At 42.6% G+C, this 19,194-nt stretch overlaps 1 protein-coding gene across 3 annotated transcripts in view; it reads left to right on the top strand.

The window, feature by feature from the left end:
• Positions 1-17,518, top strand: part of mettl16 (methyltransferase 16, N6-methyladenosine) — a 52,784-nt gene extending 35,266 nt beyond the window's left edge. For all 3 annotated transcript variants that reach the window (XM_083984805.1, XM_083984804.1, XM_083984803.1), the window contains exons 7-10: positions 3,265-3,334; positions 6,303-6,392; positions 15,788-15,961; positions 16,570-17,518. In XM_083984805.1, coding sequence (XP_083840931.1) covers positions 3,265-3,334; positions 6,303-6,392; positions 15,788-15,961; positions 16,570-17,163 — 928 coding nt within the window. In that variant the 3' untranslated portion in view covers positions 17,164-17,518. The remainder of the gene's footprint in view (positions 1-3,264; positions 3,335-6,302; positions 6,393-15,787; positions 15,962-16,569) is intronic.
• Positions 17,519-19,194: the final 1,676 nt, after the last annotated feature.

Genomic DNA, 19,194 nt, shown 5'->3' with positions numbered 1-19,194 from the left:
CACTCCAGTGTGATTACCGTGGCGGTGCAGGGCGGAGCACAGCAGCACTCTGCATTCATCATGCCCCTGATATGAGAATTACAACCTCTGGAAATACGATTAATCACAAGTCTGTGTTTCAGAAATATGAGGAGGGTTAGGGATGTCACGATAATAGATTTTTTTGGTACGATTATTGTCAGAGAAATAATCACGGTATTACGATCATCACGATTATTATGCATTCATTAATTTCACAACACTATTAATGTGTAAAATCAAATACAAGTTAAAATATACATTACTAATTATAAAATATTTTAAATATCTATAAAAATATGACCAATTATTAATCCGCCAGGGGAAGTGTTTGAAATATTCAAGTCATTAATTGTCACCGATACCAAATTTTTTTTTTAATTACAAATGACACGCTAGCATTTAAATTCCTACCAGTTCAATGTTACATTAGGTAAATGGACCTGTATCTGAGCATTCACCTTTATTTTGGTGCACATCTGCCGACACGTTCATACATAATCTTTTTTTGGAAAGCAACGGTATTTAGGAATCTTTGCGATCGATTAATTGTAGCGATTAATTGTAGCGATTAATTGTGAAAACAAGTAATTGTGACATCCCTAGAGGAGAGAGGACTGAGAGTGGATGTGAAGGCAGCTGCACCTTCTGAGGTGTTTGGAAAGAAAGAGGGAAGAGGAGTAAACTCTTTGCTCTTCTTACTGTGGGGAACATCTGTGGATATTAGAGCTGTTCAATATTTCATTGTGGCAACTGAAGCTGACGGTTGCTCACCCCCCCGCCCCCCCTCTACCCCTCCACCCCTCTGGGCATCTTCAAACCTCCCAGACCTGATTAGGTTTCTTACTGTCAGTCAGGAGTAGAACCAGTTTTTAAGAAGTAACTGTTAGGTTTGGTGTGACTGCAGCTTGAACCTGACACCAAGCTGGCACATAGATATATGTACCCGTTTGTCAGTAATAGACCTTTTTGCATCCTTGAATGAATGAATGAGTGTTTATTTCGATCACAGCATCAAAATTTCTACAAAACAAATTCAAGGTAGTAACAAGTACTATATAGCTGGTGGAAAAGGGTTGCGGCTGCAGCAAAGCTTATAGCTGCCGCACCCTCGTTTCTCATTTCATTATAAAAACCATAAGCAGTCTGATCGGAATGGCGCATATGCATACACACATACACACATACACACATACACACATACACACACACATACATACACATTTCCTAGGTTACATTACACAACCCATATCAATCCTCAACTACAAACATACGCTAAAAAACAGTCAGAAACAAACAAACAAACAAACAAGAAAACTTCATGTTTGTTGCAAAATTAAGTTAATTATTTCCCTTTGTTGCTCTCAACATTTTCAAAAATATTATTTTTAAACATTGTTTTTAAATGGGCAACATTTTTACTATCTTTAATATCTTCTGGTAAGCTATTCCAAAGTTTCTCTCCACAGACAGATATGCACATACTTTTCAACGTGGTACGAGCAAAAGGTTGCTTTAACTTCCCTCTCCCTCTTAGGTTGTTCCCTCCCTCTCTTTCCCCAAACATTTTTTTGATTTTTCCTGGAAGTAGATTGTGCTTTGCTTTATACAAAAATTTCCTACAGAGAACAGTGTTTAGCTTTGATAGTGTCTATAAATATCACTAGTAGTAGTAGTAGTAGTACTGTAGTAGTAGTAGTAGTAGTAGTTTATTCAATCTTGTGCATAAATTGTTTACAGTCGAGCATCAATCACAATCAGTCAACCTTCCATAATACATTCCTTACTAGTTCATAAATAGATCAAAAAGGTGTAGGCTGAAGCTATCCAGATTATAAATGTCTACCCTTTAATTCAATATTTCAGTAAAACCATTAGAGCGCTTCATGGTTTCAGAGTAACAGAAAGAAGCAGGTATCCAATAATTAACAAATGAAGCCAGAAAATAAGGTAAGTAAATAAGTAACATTACATTAGGGCTGACTGATTAATCGTATTTGTGATGTGAACATACGCGATAAACACATGGCAAAAGGGTTGCCAGATATGCAGTGAGTAAGGAGAAGAGGCAGGAGAGGGTTAAATTAAGGCTGTGTTTAATTGATTTATTACTCATGTGCAATTTGTTCAATAATAGTATGCTCAATATTATTTTTTATATTATTCTATTCAGTGTTTGAGGGTACCTGTAAACGGGATACCTATTAAAACAGAAGACTCAGGAACTGTGTGGTTAATATGCACACTTATATATTTTCTTATTTATCTCAATATTGAATAGTGTCATCGCACACTTTGCTCATATCATGCAGGCCTAAATGACATTAATTTACCTGTATCTGATGATTATTCTCCCCATTAATGTATTGACAGACCATTTGGGTCAGAAAACGGTGAAACATGAAAAACACACTTGAAGTTCAGGGTCTAAAATGCACCAAACATGATACAAAACAGAGAAAAGCAACAAAACCTCTGAGAAAGTTGAAGCATTTTTGCTTCATAGATGATTTAAATAAACTATTATTTAAAAAAACAACCCAAAACCACACAGAGACAGAGGAGGAGTGCCTGCAGGACCTCCACCCTCCTCCCTGTGAAAGTGTGTGGAGAGGTTTAAGTGGGTAGATTAAACGCATAAACCCATAAAAAGTCTGGCTTCAGCTCCCACAGCTTTGTATTGATGCTCACATTTATTTATTCATTATAAGTGATATTACTTTTCAGAGCTTTATTAGTTTTGTAGCCACTGAGTAAAACCTGATAATTAGAGTTAATTAGTGTCCAGTGGAAACAAACAGATCCTGAGGAGGTTTGTAGAAGTGACCAGTCTTTCTTCCAGAGTGACTCCCTGATGTGTTTATCGTTCTTCCATCTTCATCTTCCCCGGCTGCTTATTGATCAACACCGACCTCATCTCTTTATTGCACAGCAGAGATTATTGATCAGGCGACTTCAAAACGCCTCTTCCTCCACTGTGGACCGTACACACACACACACACACACACACACACACACACACACACACACACACACGGATGTTTTTCCAGCTCTCGTGTTTTCCTCTTGTCTTTGTGCTGCTCCCTTAAGCCCACCACCTCGACTCGTTTGATCTCTGCTTGGTAGCTGGTGCCCGGGCCGTCAGCCTCTAACACAGTCTCTCTCATGCACACACACACACACACACACACACACACACACACATAGACACACACAGCTGCTTAATATGGATCCTTCTTTGTGCAGGTGGTACAGCTGCATGTTGGGGAAGAAATGCAGCCTGGCACCTTTGAAAGAGGAGCTGAGGAAACAAGGGGTGAGTAACCAGAGAGGCAGAACAAAAGGCCAAACACACACACACACACACACACACACACACACACACACACACTCACACATCTGTATCCAGCGGTTGGCTGCAGATACCTAGAAAACTTCCAACAGATCAGCTCTTTCTGATATGCCAGCTAAGCAGTGTCACAAATGAGCCATGAAGGAGCTGGTTTCTCCTTCAGCGGTGCGAGCTGCTGGATCACGCGCATCTCTCTGCAACCCAACATGCATTAGCTTCATTAGCTGAACTAACGGCCCAGCACATGACTCCTCCTGACTGCTGCAGGCCGCCGCTCACTTCACTCACATGCCCTCAACAGAAAAGAGGGCCGGGGCGTTTTAGCTCGGTTGGTAGAGCAGGCGGGCGCCCCATGTGCAGACTGGCTACAGTCCTCGCTGCAGCATGTCATTTCCCCTCTCTCCCTGCCTCCCCATTTCCTGTTTCTCTCTACTACTACTACACTATCGATTACATTCAAAAGCTACCAAAAGTTATCTTTAATTGTCGGTGCAAGCTGTTTTTAGAACGGCGGAGCAGAGCCGTGAGCTGCTCAGAGCTACGCTACAGAGGCTAATGGGATTTCTTTTCTTTTCTTTCCCTCATCAAACTCATCAAATACAAGAATCCAACAGCTCCACAACGCTCTGGTGGACAAGTTGTGACCTGCACATTCACCACACTATGAGATAATAACACAACGTTACCAGACAGAGTTGTTTTAGAGACAAATTAATGCAAAACCACTGATGCGCGTTTCCGTCAGGGGCAGTTTTTCAGCAAGCAGTCTCTGTATTTACCTCTAAAACAACTCCATCTCAAAATGTTCCGTTATTATCTCATAGCGTGGTGAATGTGCAGGTCACAACTTGTCCACCAGAGCGTTTTGGAGTTGTTGGATTGTGTATTTGATGAGTTTGATGAGGGAAACCAAGAAACCCCATGAGCCTCCGTAGCGTAGCTCTGAGCAGCTATGGGCCAGCTATCCAAAATTAGCTTGCACTGACAATTAAAGGTAAAGAACCTGCATAAACTATAGGGAATATGGCAATGGGCCAATTTGCCAAAATGTTGAACTATCCCCTTAAACCCCCCCCCCCCCTGCACCTTCCGTCCCTCAGCCTCCTCCAGAGGTTTGAAGCTGCTGCTGCTGCTGCTGCTGCTGCTGCTGCTGCTGCTGCTGCTGCTGCTGCTGCTGCTGCTCATCACAGTGAGTGCAGCCTTGGCTTATGTCCAGGGAGCAGGAGTGTGTAGCCTCATTTTTAAAGTGTGTGTAAAAAGAAACCTGGCCTAGTTAATATGCTAATGCCTTTATCGTCCATTACTTGGTTTTCCCCTCCAGTGTCTCTCCTCCAGTGCTTTTTAATTCATAAAAATCCGCCTCAGTGATGCAGCTTGTTTGACCTCTGACTTCCATCTAAGCGACCCTCCTCCTATTTACTGAAGCCACCGTCCTCAGAGACCTCCAGAGTGCTCCGTTAGCACAGGGCCTTTCACACCAGACCCACATCTCTTCCACATCATGGACCCTCACTCTTTTATTTTCTCACCCATGATCTCACGGTGAGAAACATGTGGTGGACCCTGATTCACACCATCAGAGGTCGTTGCATGTGCAGGGTTCACTGGCTGCTTTCTAGGATCAGTCTGCACTAAGTCAACTGATGGAAAAAGAGTCAGTTATCTGGAGCTGATTAACATTTTTATCACACAGATGAACATATCACTTGAGGCAGTCTATTAGTTCAGTAGCTGCAGCTGCTGGGTGTTTAACGTCACCATGTCTGCACCACAGGTAGCCCATCCACACTGGGTGATTTGATTAGAGTTCGGTGTGCCCTGCTGCGTAAATTAACATGTTAATGAGGTGAAACAGATTCATTTTAAACTTCTGTTGGCGTGCTTGATGACAAACTACTGCAAGCACAGTGAGTTTACATGTTCACCTGGTGATGGGACAACAAATGTCTCTCAGAGGGATGAGATCACACGTTTTCATTCTCCTCTGGATTCGTGAATCTGGCTTCATCCATTCAAAGTTGTTCAAAGTTACAATGTAGGTCAAACTTACGTTGTATATTGTATTTATATTGATTTACCGTATGTACGTTGATTTACAGCAATGCGACTTATGAACAAAGTCGATTATAAGCATCCAACTAATCAATTATTTATTCATTCTAATGAGCTCAAATTCAAACAACTGGTGGATTTCAAAACTGCACAGCTTATGTTCAAAATTAACAACAACATGCTGCCCGACTGTATTCAGAAAATGTTCAATCTAAGACAAAGCCATTACAATTTCAGAGGGGTGTGTATATTTAGAAAGTTAAAAACCAGAACCAACACCAGATTACAATGCACTACGGTAACAGCTGTTAATTTATGGAACAAATTGGAGAATGACTTAAAAACATGCAATACCATAATCTTATTTAAAAAAGTACTTAAAAACAGGATGATTCATTTATATAAGTTAGAGTAATGCGTGGTGACATGTGCTATGCTGCTGCTATTTTTGTTTTGTTTTGTTCTGTATGTTTGATTGTCTTTTTCTTTTCTTTTTTTCCTAACTTTTTGAGGAAGAAGGAAGGGAAAGGAAAGGAAGAAGAAAGGGAAATCAAATTAAGCAGCTTCTCTCTTTTCACTCTTTTGTGATTGCTTATTTCTTTTATTAATAAATAACAAATTGTACATCTTAAAACTTTTAAATTAACTCGAGTTGTAACAGGGTAGGCGTAATAAGCTATGCTTCAGCCTACGCCCTTTCGGTCCAAATTTTCTTTTTCTCTCTGGTCTTGTTACTTCTCTTTTAATGACATGTATTGACCGAAAGAAACGAAACGAAACCTGAAACCGTATATGGATTGGTTTGTAGATTGTAGATGATCTCCTTCATGAAACTCATTTCTTTTCTGAGTCTGTCTCTACCTTCCTTCCTTTTGCTCAGGTGCCTAAAGTGACGCACACAGAGTTCTGTCAGGGACGGACCATGCGGTGGGCGCTGGCCTGGAGCTTTTATGACGACGTGATTGTCCCGGTAAGTCACCAGTCCTGCTACTCACTTCAGACTCGACAGATTGTCCTGTGTGGCCTTTATGTGAGGAATAATTCCCTTTGAGGTGTCAAATTCTCAGGAATGAATGGACGACACAGAGGCCTCCATGTTGTCTATTAATTCCTGACATTTGGACACCTCAAAGGGCATCCTCCCACTTATACCATGGTCACTTACCCAATAAATAAATATTAAATACATTTTTTTATACTTAAAATGACAAGTTTTCATAAGCCACAGCTGAGCGGACTATTTAATATATCTCGTCCGCAGGCGAGGAAAAGGAAACACAGCAACTCTGTCGCAGTAATAGTTGAATTGAATTGAACTGAATTAACCTGAGCTGAACTGAACTGAACTGAACTGAACTGAACCCAACCATCTCCATCCATCCATCCATCCATCCATCCATCCATCCATCCATCCATCCATCCATCCATCCATCCATCCATCCATCCATCCATCCATCCATCCATCCATCCATCCATCCATCCATCCATCCATCCATCCATCCATCCATCCATCCATCCATCCATCCATCCATCCATCCAGAACAGAACAGAACAGAACAGAACAGAACAGAACAGAAACATCATACATGATCATATTGTACTAAAATGAATAAATAGTCAAATAAGTAAGTAGGTCATTGAAAGGAGCAGTCATAAAGAAAAACATGATATCATAGATTTAAAAAAACAAAAAATAACAAAGTAAAGTGAAGTGAGATGACGGCTTAACGTTGCGTGACACAAAGTCTTATTTCAGAAGGCCAGTGCACTTCTTCTTACCGCTTAGAGACTCCAGTGGTCATGATGCGCTGAAGAAAACTGGCTACGCTCTGAGTCTATGTTGCCATGGTTACCAACTAACATTAGATCCCATGCAGTAATGCTGCGTTCATAACAACTCGACAAAAAAAACATGGATACCTGAAGGAAGTTTGTCATATTGTGGCTCATCGCTGAATACGAAAAATAAACGCAGCAGTAAATGATGTTTATTATGGAGGAGATGAGATGCCACAGATGAGTGCACATATAATGTTATGGCCTTGATAACAGTTAAACGTTATTTCCGTCACATATTTCACACCATACAACAATCACAGCTTAATATAAACGTATTTCATATAGGCTACTGTAATAATTCACAAAAATATGCATTAAAACCTCAACAAATAACTTAAAATGTCTGAATTCTAACTATTTAAGACGAGGGCCGCCATGTTTTGATGTTGTCATCATGATGTCAAGTCGGAAAGTCGGAGCTCTGATATGATACCCGAGTTTCCGACCTGTAATTTCCGAGTTTGACGCCGTTCAATTCATTTTTTTAACAACTCGGAGCTCGTTTTGTTCCGACCTCAAGTGTTGTCTTGAACGCAGCATAAGACTCAGAAACTGTCATCAGGCAAATTCGACCGGAACTTCTTTTGTGGGCGTCCATTACCACTTTTTAACGGACGCCCTGCAGCCAATCAGAATCGAGTTTTCACCCAGACCCACGGCATGAGGCTGGATGATGTCGTTCACTACCGTTCACACGACCAGCGCCGCGGTGGTCATTTTGTTCTTGGAGCTGCTCCTGACATGGCTGTTTCCAAAAAACCTCCTCAATAATGCAGCGTCTCCGCCTCCGCCCTCTTCTCCAGACTGTATCCTCTCTCCCCGCAGCCCCACTCCATTAGAAGCACTTATTCTTTCCTCTGGGGCAGAGATATGTGATTTTTTTTTTTTCTTTTTTACATCCCGTAGCCAGGCAACAATTGCCAGGGCACGACCGTGTTGCACACACACAGACACACACACACACACACACCGTGCCATTGTCTCGTCTCGACGGCGAGAGCTGGAGACAAATAGCAAACGGGGGGCGCAGTGAAAAGAGCCAGAGCAGTTTAAGGCACCACATGGAGGACTGGGAGTGATTCAGCAGCGGTGATGGATAGAAAACAAACAAACAGAGGAAGGTGGAGGCAGTCGGCAGGTGCACCATAGTGTGTGTGTGTGTGTGTGTGTGTGTGTGTGTGTGTGTGTGTGTGTGTGGAGAGAGAGAGAGGACTGTTTGTGTTTTGTACTCTGCAGCATAAAAGCAGTTGAGCAGAAAGATTGGCCCACATTTCCTCCTCCTGCACTTTCACACAAATCCAGCGTCATTTACACTTGGGAGCTGCTCGTCATCATTACCAGGCAGACCCCTCCAGCACGTGTGTGGGTGGGTGGGTGTGTGTGTGTGTGTGTGTGTGTGTGGGTGTGTGTGTGGGTGGGATGTTACATGACAGAAGTTCCTGCGTGTGTGATTCCTTGCATGGTTGACTACCTAATGCCGCCTACATACATGCATGCATGCGCTCCTACAGTCGCCTGCTATGATGTATATATGTGCATGGTGCATGGGCTGGGCTCATTAATGTTACATATGGACTATAACGTGTGACATGCATGCATCTGTGACCTACTTAAACTGTTACCAGGTCAGCCTGCAGACGACGACTACCACCACCACCACCATGACCTCTTTAACATCGTCTTCCTTTTCGCCTCATTAAACTCATCTTGAAAGTAATCATTGGTACTTTGAACGGACTGAACCTTTCAGTCAGTTTTTCAGATTAATAATCAACCTTGCATTCTGAGAAGAGAAAACATACGAGAAGAGATATTTTCATCATCTTTAACTACTTTTTCTTGAGGTCTTCAGATCAGTGACCATAGACGCATGTCATTTCCACTTGTAGCCCGACAGAAAATAAATCGATCAACACTTCTTAACGGAATAGTTTGACATTTTGTGAAATGTGTTTATTCATATTCTTGCCCAGATTTAGATGTATGCTGCTCATGTCTGTACACCAGTGCCATATTTATCTACTCAGCATACAGACTGGAAATGTGGTTGAATAGTTAGCATGGTTCTGCTCAGTAAAATACTAGTTCCTATACAGCTTTTTCTGAGCGTCAAAAACATAAGCCAGTTTTACTCTTCTGGTGGAATTCAATGTTTACGTTTCTATGGTTTCAGTTGTCACGGTAAACGCATGGATCTTTTTTTTTTTTTCTTTTTCATTGAAAATCTGTAAAACACATGGATCATCACGCCAGCTTTTAACAATGGATGTCACACAGATGGACATCCATTGTTGAAAAGGCAACGTTAATAGATCCATGCGTTTACCACAACTATGACAACTAGTGAAACCATGGAAACGTAAACATGCAATTCCACCAGAAGAGCAAAACCGAACAAAACTTAGCTATGAAATAATTAAGCAATATATCACGACAGGCCGTGGTCTATGCTCATTATACCACGGCTAAGGGGCGTTGTTCGGCCCGACGCGAAGCGGAGGGACGACAACCCCCTTGGAGTGGTATAATGAGAACCACGGACTGGAGTGATATATTGCTTTTATAAAACGGTTACGAATAAAGGCAATATAAAAGAGGGATACGCAATCAATTTCATGTAGTTTTATTCAACCAGAAATACATATTATCCAATAAAATAGCCTCACTGTGAAAAAATAGTCCCACCTCTCCAGACGTTAGCTCCAAGTAGCTCTGCAGCTCGTCTTTTCCTCCACATTTTTTCAGGTGAAAGTCACTGCTCAGTCCCCTCTACCATTGTTAACCCTCCCCGGAGGTGAAAGTTCACCTTAAACATGTGAATTCAACTACTTTAGTCCGTTTTTTAACATCGTAAAAACATCAGCTGTATTTGCTACGGACTGCAACAGTCCGTTGTCATGGATACATGACAACAACTTCCATTCACACCAGTCATACGTGCCTGAGGCGGAGTGATAGCCTACGCTGTGATAAGGCTTTAGAATAGTAGCCGTGGTATATGCTCAATATACCACGGTTAACAACCAATCAGATCGCCGGATTTCACCTTTCCGTTTTATAATTATTTATATACTATTAAAAGTATATAAATAATTAAAGTAAAATTAATAATTTTATTCTGCACCCCTGTAGACGACGTTCTCTGGATGTATAATTTTTGAAAAATTAATCGTTTTGATGAAAAACTTAGCTATAATGTAACGTAGCTATAACCGTTAAAGGAGAACTCCGGTCTTTTTTGACCCCTAAATCGTTGTCCTGATGGTCCCCCAGTGTTGGTTGGAGCAAAAAACACGACTAAAATTGATGCAGGCAAACCAGAGTTACACCATGGCTAGACGGCGCTAGCGATAGCGTCAACGCTAACCCATGGGGGCAATTTTTTCAACCACAACAAACACTCAAAAAACAATCAAATATCTCTGGTACATGACTGGAATCCTTATGACACACCACTGAACCCATAAACTGTACGGTATAAACAGCGTATAAACAGCGTAAACTTTGTGTTTCTGCATGTAGCCACTCACCTCAGATAGCTGAACTCTGAAACATCCTGGAAAGACATTACTATCCCATCACAGAGTGCCTGCTCTCTCCGCCACAGAAACAAACACTTTTTCCTTGTTGTGATGATTTATTTACTAAAATAAATGGTCGGAGATATCTTGGACATTACCACTGCACTGCTCCACCGTTTATTTTAGTAAAGAAATCATCACAACAAGGAAAAAGTGTTAGTTTCTGTGGCGGGGAGAGCAGGCGCTCTGCGATCGGATAGTAATGTCTTTCCAGGATGTTTCAGAGATCGGCTACATGCAAAAACACACAGTTTATACTGTTTATACCGGTTTATACTGTACAGTTTATGAGTTCAGTGGTGTGTCATAAGGATTCCAGTCAGGTACCATAGATATTTGATTGTTTTTTGAGTGTTTGTTGTGGTTGAAAAAATTGCCCCCATACTTTAGCGTTATGGCTAGCGCCAGGTAGCCATGGTGTAACTCCGGTTTGCCTGCATCAATTTTAGTCGCGTTGTTTTTTGTTCCAACCAACACTGGGTGACCATCAGGACAACGATTTAGGGGTCAAAAATGACCGGAGTTCTCCTTTAATTCAAGGAAAGATGAAGAGTGGATTGTTGTGAAGGAAAACTGGATGCATGTAGAGAAATCCAGTAAATACAGACAAAAGAGGAAGAGAGACACACACACACACACACACACACACACACACACACACACACACACACACACACCTAATGTGACCCCTGAGGCAGGTCGATGCTGCTGCTGCTCATCCAGGCCTCTGGCAGCAGCAGCTCCACCAGGGGGCCGGGGTTCAGGAGTCAGGAGGACAGGGGGTTTGGGAAGTGCAGGGTGGGAGGAGAGGGGGGGGGGGGGGGGGGGGGGGGGGGGGTGTTGATCAGAGTATGATTTACAATGTTTTGCCTGAAGGGGGAAATTGGCAGCGTTTTGTTCCTGCAGTGTGTGTACGTGTGTGTGTGCACTCAGGGGGTCAAGATAGATGATTGAATGACATTATATCTGGAGAGAGCAGCTCTTGTTGGACTCAAAGGCTTTTTACCTTGTCTAGTTTTCAAAATTGGGCGAAGCTTTTATTGTGAGGTTGTAATCTATCCATAGTGTGTGTGTGAGAGAGTGTGTGTGTGTGAGAGAGTGTGTGTGTGTGTGAGAGAGTGTGTGTGTGTGTGAGAGAGAGTATGGAGTGAGGTGAGAGCGGGTAAGTGGGATTAATAATGGAGTGAAAGAGCAGCAGAGTCAGAGGAGATGTGCATGTAGACGTGTGTGCACATGCGGGTTTCATGCCCTTTGTCTGTGAATCTGTGTGTGTGTGTGTGTGTGTGTGTGTCTGTGTGCATGCTGTAGTTGTTGTGCGTCCATGTGTGTTTGTATACCAGCGTATTAATGCAAGAATCTGTGTCAAGGATGCTCGGTACAAACAGGCAGGTTAGACTTGATGGACTTTATTGATTTCCTTTCCCTCCACATTGAGCTGCAGGGGCTTACAGAGCGTGGAGAAATGTGAGGAAGAGGAGGAGGAGGAGGAGGAGGGGGGGGGGGGCTGAGAAACAGTAAGAAATGAAAGAAGAGAGCCAGATGAGGCAGCGTCCATCATCAGCCCACTGATTAAAAATGTCCACCTCCTCTAAAACCGGCATTCTCATGGACCATTGTGTTTTATTTAAAAATCAAGACTGGGAATCCTTTTATGGAGGTGATTCATGTATTTAAGTGTGCAGCAAATATACATGGAGTTATTTACTTATTTAGAGCCATTAGAGAAAGAAATGACAAATGCAATATATAAGCCACACTATGAAATAATATAATCTCTCTAATAGAAAAGAATACAGTAACAATGGGAGAGAGGGTCTGACTGGGGTCTGATGCAATCGGAGATGAGAGTGATCAAAGTTGTTGTCAGATGAGAGCAACAGAGTGAAGGTCACAGTCTGCTCCTTCTCTCCGCCGTTTGTAGGTCAGTCGGCCATGCTGTCTGCTCCGTCACTGTACGCTGCTGCTGCTGCTGCTGCTGCTGCTGCTGCTGCTGCTGCTGCTGCTGCTGCTGCTGCTGCTGCTGCTGCTGCTGCGGCAGAGGCAGACCCCCCACCGTCCCCCCACTCGCACCGAGCCTGCAGTGACATGCCGGGCACAGCTTTGAAATATTGTGCCGAGAGCGTCCGCTGCTGCTTCTGCAGAGTCGTGGCTTGGTAAACGACCTCCTCCACCGCCATTATAGCGTGACGTTAAGGGATTTAGAGACGAAGGAACGCCGGTGTTTAATTCATTGCAGGTCGAGGTGGAGCGCGTGTGGTTTGAGCGCCACCTTGTGGTGCGCGCTGAGCATCTGTTCTTCCGTTGAGTGAGTCGTCCCCACTGATGCAACTGCCTCATTCCGGCTTTAACCCTCCTGTTGTCCTCCTGGGTCAAGGAAGGAAGGAAGGACAAAGGGAAAGATGGGAGGAAAGAAGGAAGGGAAAAAGGAAGGAAAGATAGATGGAGGGAGGGAGGGAACAGATTGGCTCAACTGGGTCAAAAAGGAAGGAAGGAAGGAAGGAAGGGAAAAGGGAGGGGAGGAAGGAAGGAAAGAAAGATGGAGGGAAGGCAAGGAAGAAAGAAAAAGGAAGGAAGAAGCGAAAGAAGGAAGGAATGACAAAGGGAAAGATGGGAGGAAAGAAGGAAGAGAAAAAGGAAGGAAAGATAGATGGAGGGAGGGAACAGATTGGCTCAACTGGGTCAAAAAGGAAGGAAGGAAGGGAAAATGGAAAGAAGGAAGGAAAGAAAGATGGAGGGAAGGCAAGGAAGAAAGAAAAAGGAAGGAAGAAGCGAAAGAAGGAAGGAAGGACAAAGGGAAAGATGGGAGGAAAGAAGGAAGGAAAGATGGAAGGAGGGACGGAAGGAACAGCTTGGGTCAACTGGGTCAAAAAGGAAGGCAGGAAGGAAGGGAAAAGGGAAGGAAAGAAAGATGGAGGGAAGGAACAGATTCATTCAAGGAAGGAAGAAGAAGGAAGGAAGACGGGAAAGAAGGAAGGGAGGAAGGAAAAAAGGATTGTGGAAAGAAGGAAGGAAACAGGAGGACAACAGGAGGGTTAAGTGTGGGATCTAATGATGATGTGTATCTTGGTTAAACGTCACATTTCATGTCATGTCGTCAACCAACAGGATAATGTGCCACCGCTGGCAGCATGTCAACGTATAAATCCCACTCTAACATCAGTAATACTAATACAAGTGGTTCAGCTGATGCTATTGGACACATTTACTGCCTGTTTATCTGATTTCACTTCCTAACAAACTGCTGCAGATATACACATAAGAATTTATTTCAGGTTGTTGAGCTGCTGGGATGTGCTGCTCAGTGTCGGTGGGTATTTAAAGCCTTTGTTCGATAGTAAAAGAAGCTACAGATTAAAGCCCACACACCATCCAGGTGTTGTGTGCTTCTTTGTGTTTGTATGTGTGTCATGCGTGTCCACAGGCTGATGAAGGGCAAACCACCAAATGTTGTAAATTAATGAATATTCCAGCAGTAATGGGGAAGCAGCGCACAGTTAACTCATCTTTATTCAGGTTCTGTTCTCCTCCTGTCACACGTTCAGGTTGTGCATAAACTTTTCCCGCTTTATGAAGACGAGCAAGTTGTTCCAAGTTGTTCGCAGGTTGCACTCACACTGGACACTTGGTGGTTCAAAGCACGACACAAGGTGAAATGAAAGTTCTTGCGAGTTTTTCTCAGATAAATACTGCTCTACTTTATATCTAATGAGGTAATAAAAGAATAGGTGATTGCTGCCTCTGTTAACATGATAAAATAAAGTGAGTTTATGACATCAGGCTGTTGACAATATGAATATGTTGGACTGTGAGATTTGCTTTTGGCTTCATGTGTTTTGACTGGTTGTAATAATATGTGCACCCCCTGCTTGTTATTGGATCTGAACTCACAAACAGTAGCATTTCACTCAGAGAGAAGTGTTGTTTAAAAGATTTTTTGTCTCCTTGTGCATTCAAGAGAGATCTGTTGGTTGTAGAAACATGGTGTAGTAGTGTGTGTCTGTGATCCAGCTTGTACTGCCCTCTGCTGGTGGCCCTTCTCTGGATATAGTACCGCTTTGTGCCATTACTATTTCAGGTTTAAGGCTGTGATGCCAGTGAAAATGAAAATCACTTAAAGAAGAACAGATTAAATGTCAGGCCTGATTAAAAACAAAAAAAAATAGTGAGACTAACAATTTGCATGTGTCCATGTCTTAAAGTTGTAGAAAGTAGGTTAAAGGGATAGTTCAACATTTTGGCAAATTGGGCCACTGCCATAATCCCTATAGTCTTAGCAGTAGGTTTGTTACCTTTAATTGTCGGTGCAAGCTATTTTTACAATGGCGGAGCAGAGTCGTGAGCTGCACAGAGCTACACTACAAAGGCTAATGGGATTTCCGGGTTTTCCTTATCAAACTCATCAAATACACAATCCAACAACTCCACAACGCTCTGGTGGACAAGTTGTGACCTGCACATTCACCACACTATGAGATAATAAAGGACCGTTACGAGACAGAGTTGTTTTTAGAAGTAAATTCGCTGATGTGCGTTCCCTTCGGGGGCAGTTTTTCTGCTCCGCAGTTCTAAAAATAGCTTGCACCGACAATTAAAGGTAACAAACCTACTGCTATGGCTATAGGGATTATGGCAGTGGCCCAATTTGCCAAAATGTTGAACTATCCCTTTAAGAACAGCATCAATAGACCAGGAAGTGTCTCTTTTGTAATCTACAGAACGTGATACCAAGTTTGGCTGAAACAAAAACCACCTCTGTCATGTGTCATTTTTATTATCTCAGTTATCTTTGTTGACAAGTCTCCTCCACACACACAGACCTTCTAATTAGTCCGTCTGACCAATATAATTCTTTAAACATATTATGATTCTGTCCTTTCTTTTTTTTAATGTTTTTTTACATGTCCAAAAATAACCTGTGGTTAAGTTGTCTCTGCTTCTCCCTCAGTCCCCTCCCAGTAAGAAGCGTAAACTGGAGAAGTCCAGGAAGCCTCTGTCGTTCACTCTCCAAGAGGCCGGAGTGAAGGAGCTGCAGGTCAAAGCCTCGGCCATCGGCTGCACCGCTCGCAGCCCCGTGGACAGCATCACTGCCCTGCTGGAGAGGACGCTCACTGACCTGAAGGTAAGACGGCTCCAAGACCTTGCAGGGTTCTTACTGATCCTTAAAAAGTCTTAAAAGGCATTGAATTCATTAATCTAAAAACAAGGCCTTAATTGGCATTAAAATGTCTTAAATCAATTTTTCAAAGGTCTTAAAAATGTTAACACATGATAAGTGGGATTTTATGGTTGTAATTAGTCTCAAATCTGAAAATAACTGGTAACATTCCGACATAGAGAAGTTAGTGGCGGCCGTCAACGCTAAATCTCTCACCGCCACCAGCTCCCGAGTCAGTTTTTTTTTTTTTCCAGACTTTTTATGCATTTATTTTGAAAGGACAGCTGGAAAGAGACACAATCCAATGTTCATGTAGCAGTCACTTTACCTTGGATCACATAGGAAAGTGGGTCAAATTGTCCCTAACCCTATGTAATTGATGTGGTGTTTTTTTTTCTGCATTTATGTTTATTGTGAAGTCGGTCTTAAATTTCATTTCAAGTGGCTTTAAAAAAGTCTTAAATTTAACTTGGCTTAAGCTGTAGGAACCCTGCCGTGTAACTAGCTACTGTCACAGGGATTGTCCCTGCACTGTCCAGACTCCTCATCTTTTGTCCTCTCTTGCGTGACAGGTGTTACACAAACGCGTGCCCTGCGGAAAGCAGGAGCAGAGCCTCCTCCTGACAGCTGTGGAGAACACCTGGATCCACGGTCGACAGAGGCGGCGCGAACAGAAGCGTCAGCTGCGAGAGCTGCCCAGAGCGCCTCACTGCGCAGGACCCGGCTCTCACACCACCACCACCACCGCCGCCACCGTAGCTTCCTCGGCTGAACCCGCCACCACCACATCCTCAGAGAACACAGGACAGGAGAAGCCGACCGGAGAGCAGCACCAGGAAGAGACAGGCAACGACTCCTCTCTAAACGAGACGAGCGGCGATGTAACGCAGAGCACGGCCGGGGGACAGAAAGACGTCTCAGAGGAGGATGTAACCGGTGAAGATGTGGACATGGAGACCACGGGCCCAAAGGAAAGTCTCTCCAAGCAGCCGGCGAGCTCGGCTGCAGCCCAGCACTTCCTGTTCAAGTGTCTGCTGAACGTGATTGTGGAGGAGAGCGGCGCGGTGGTGGAGATGCACTGGGTGGAGGGTCAGACCAAAGACCTGATGAACCAGCTGTGCACTTACCTGAAGAACACACTTTTAAAGTCTGTCGGAAAGCCCTAAACCGCAAAAAAAGAGTTTCACCGACATTATTTTTTTTAGTATTAATAGTTTTGAGTGTCGGTCTGTTGGGAAGTTCCTCTCTGGATCGTCACTGAATGATGTTTCTCTTTGTATCACTGTATGCAGCTTTTGAGAAGCTCCTCAATCTACTGTAAATGTTCTCCAGTTGATCATCTCAATCACATGTTGCCAGCACATCATTTCAGATTTTCCTGCAGTGCATACTTTGTTCTATGCTGTCAAAACATTTGGAATAAATGTAGATTTTTTTAGTACATGATTCACTTCATTGTGTTTATTTTAAGCATAGTCAAGTATATTTAATTTGTTGTGTTTTTGATTATGTTGCAGTACCTGAAAGTGGCCACAAGAGGACAGTGTTTGTGGTTTTTTTTTCTTCAAACAATTCTGTTGAATGAAGATAAAATCCTTTGATTGCTTTTGATTTTGATATTGTATTTGTGAATGGCTTTGTCTAGGCAGTCGGCACATGAATTTACACAGCCTGTGTAATTTTGGGATGTTCCTGAAGCCCCCCCAGCCTTTCCTGTGCCTCGACAACCATCGAGTATTGTCGCAGCTATTATTACTGTGCCGCAGCCGACACATTTCCTGACCAGAGCCGAGTGAATAGCAGGAAAGGAGGCCGTAAAATCCAGGCCAGTGTGTGTACGTGCACGTTCACTGTTTAAGTGTCTCAGGAAAAAACACAATTTGCAGATGCACAAACTGTCCCTTGGTTTTGCTAGGATGTTGACTCCCTGAGTGTGTGTGTGTGTGTGTGAGGGAGAGACTGAGAGAGTCATGTGAGAGGTGGAAAAAGTAGAGCAACAGCCACGTTAAAACCAGGCACTTTGTGTTCTTTTGTCAAATAGGCAACAGATAATGATGTACTTATGTTTCTGAAAATAAACCCATTTACTTGGTTATTTCCTCACATTATAGCCTATATAATACATATACTGTACAGACACATGGAGAGGAGAAATCATTCATAGGTAAACTTTGACCATATAAATCACTCTGGCCATTGCTAAGCCTAAGAGTAATTACATGAATTAATCAACTAGTTTAACCAAAAACTTCCTCTTCAAATCAAGTCTGTGGTTTATGTCATATTTTTATAGTTACTAGTTAAGTTGCATTGGATTTCTGCCATAGGGCTGTACTATTATGGCAAGTAGCTATTACGCAGTAGTATCAATATGTAAATCATTCTGTTGAACTATGTTTAGACTTGCAAAACTGTGCTTGAAGTGCTCAAAGAAAGTTTTCATTTTATATGATTGGATCTCTTGGAGACCAATACAGTCTTAACTTACTCAAGTTTATAGGTTACATTTTGTATTTTTAATCTGTTATGAACTTAGTTGAGTAAAAAGTACAATATTTACCTTCTTTTGAAGCTGGTGGAGTAGAAATGGTGTAGGCCTACAGTACCAGTGACTTATGTTTTGCTGTTGACTTAATTAGCAGACATGTTTGATCACGAGTTGAGTGTTTTAAAAGGTCATGGAAACAATGCAAAGATTGTGCGTTAGTCTCCTCGTGACACGGGTTTTAGTTGGTGTCACAGCCTTCCTGGTGATATAATGTGTGTGTACAGTAGCCTACAGTACAACTACACTCCTAAACACCATAGCCGCTGGTCTTTGACGCTTGGGCGCGGGAGCTGCTGCTGCTGCTGCTCAGTTTGTTGCACCGCTTGTTTCCATGTGGGCCAGAGTCATACCTTGTTGCTCTTCACTGAGATCACGTCTCATGTGACTTACACTTTGATGAGTTGGCTAACGAAAACTTTGGAGCTTATTCTGGATGAAATAGAAATTGGAGGTAAATTTCACACAAGCAGGCGTCAGATACAAGTTTTTTTTAATATGACACAAGTAAAACGTGAGTGAAAAAACAAACAAGACAGGAAACAGTGTTTTTTTTATTTTTATTTTTTATTGCAAAATCATGTACAAACAACATAACATGGCTTACATCAATATTAACATTTCAAAGGAGCAGGTACATTAAGGAATGCAG

Source organism: Trachurus trachurus, assembly GCF_905171665.1.
Source record: "Trachurus trachurus genome assembly, chromosome: 13".
Taxonomy (NCBI): Eukaryota; Metazoa; Chordata; class Actinopteri; order Carangiformes; family Carangidae; genus Trachurus; species Trachurus trachurus.
This window is presented reverse-complemented; position numbering and strand designations above follow the sequence as displayed.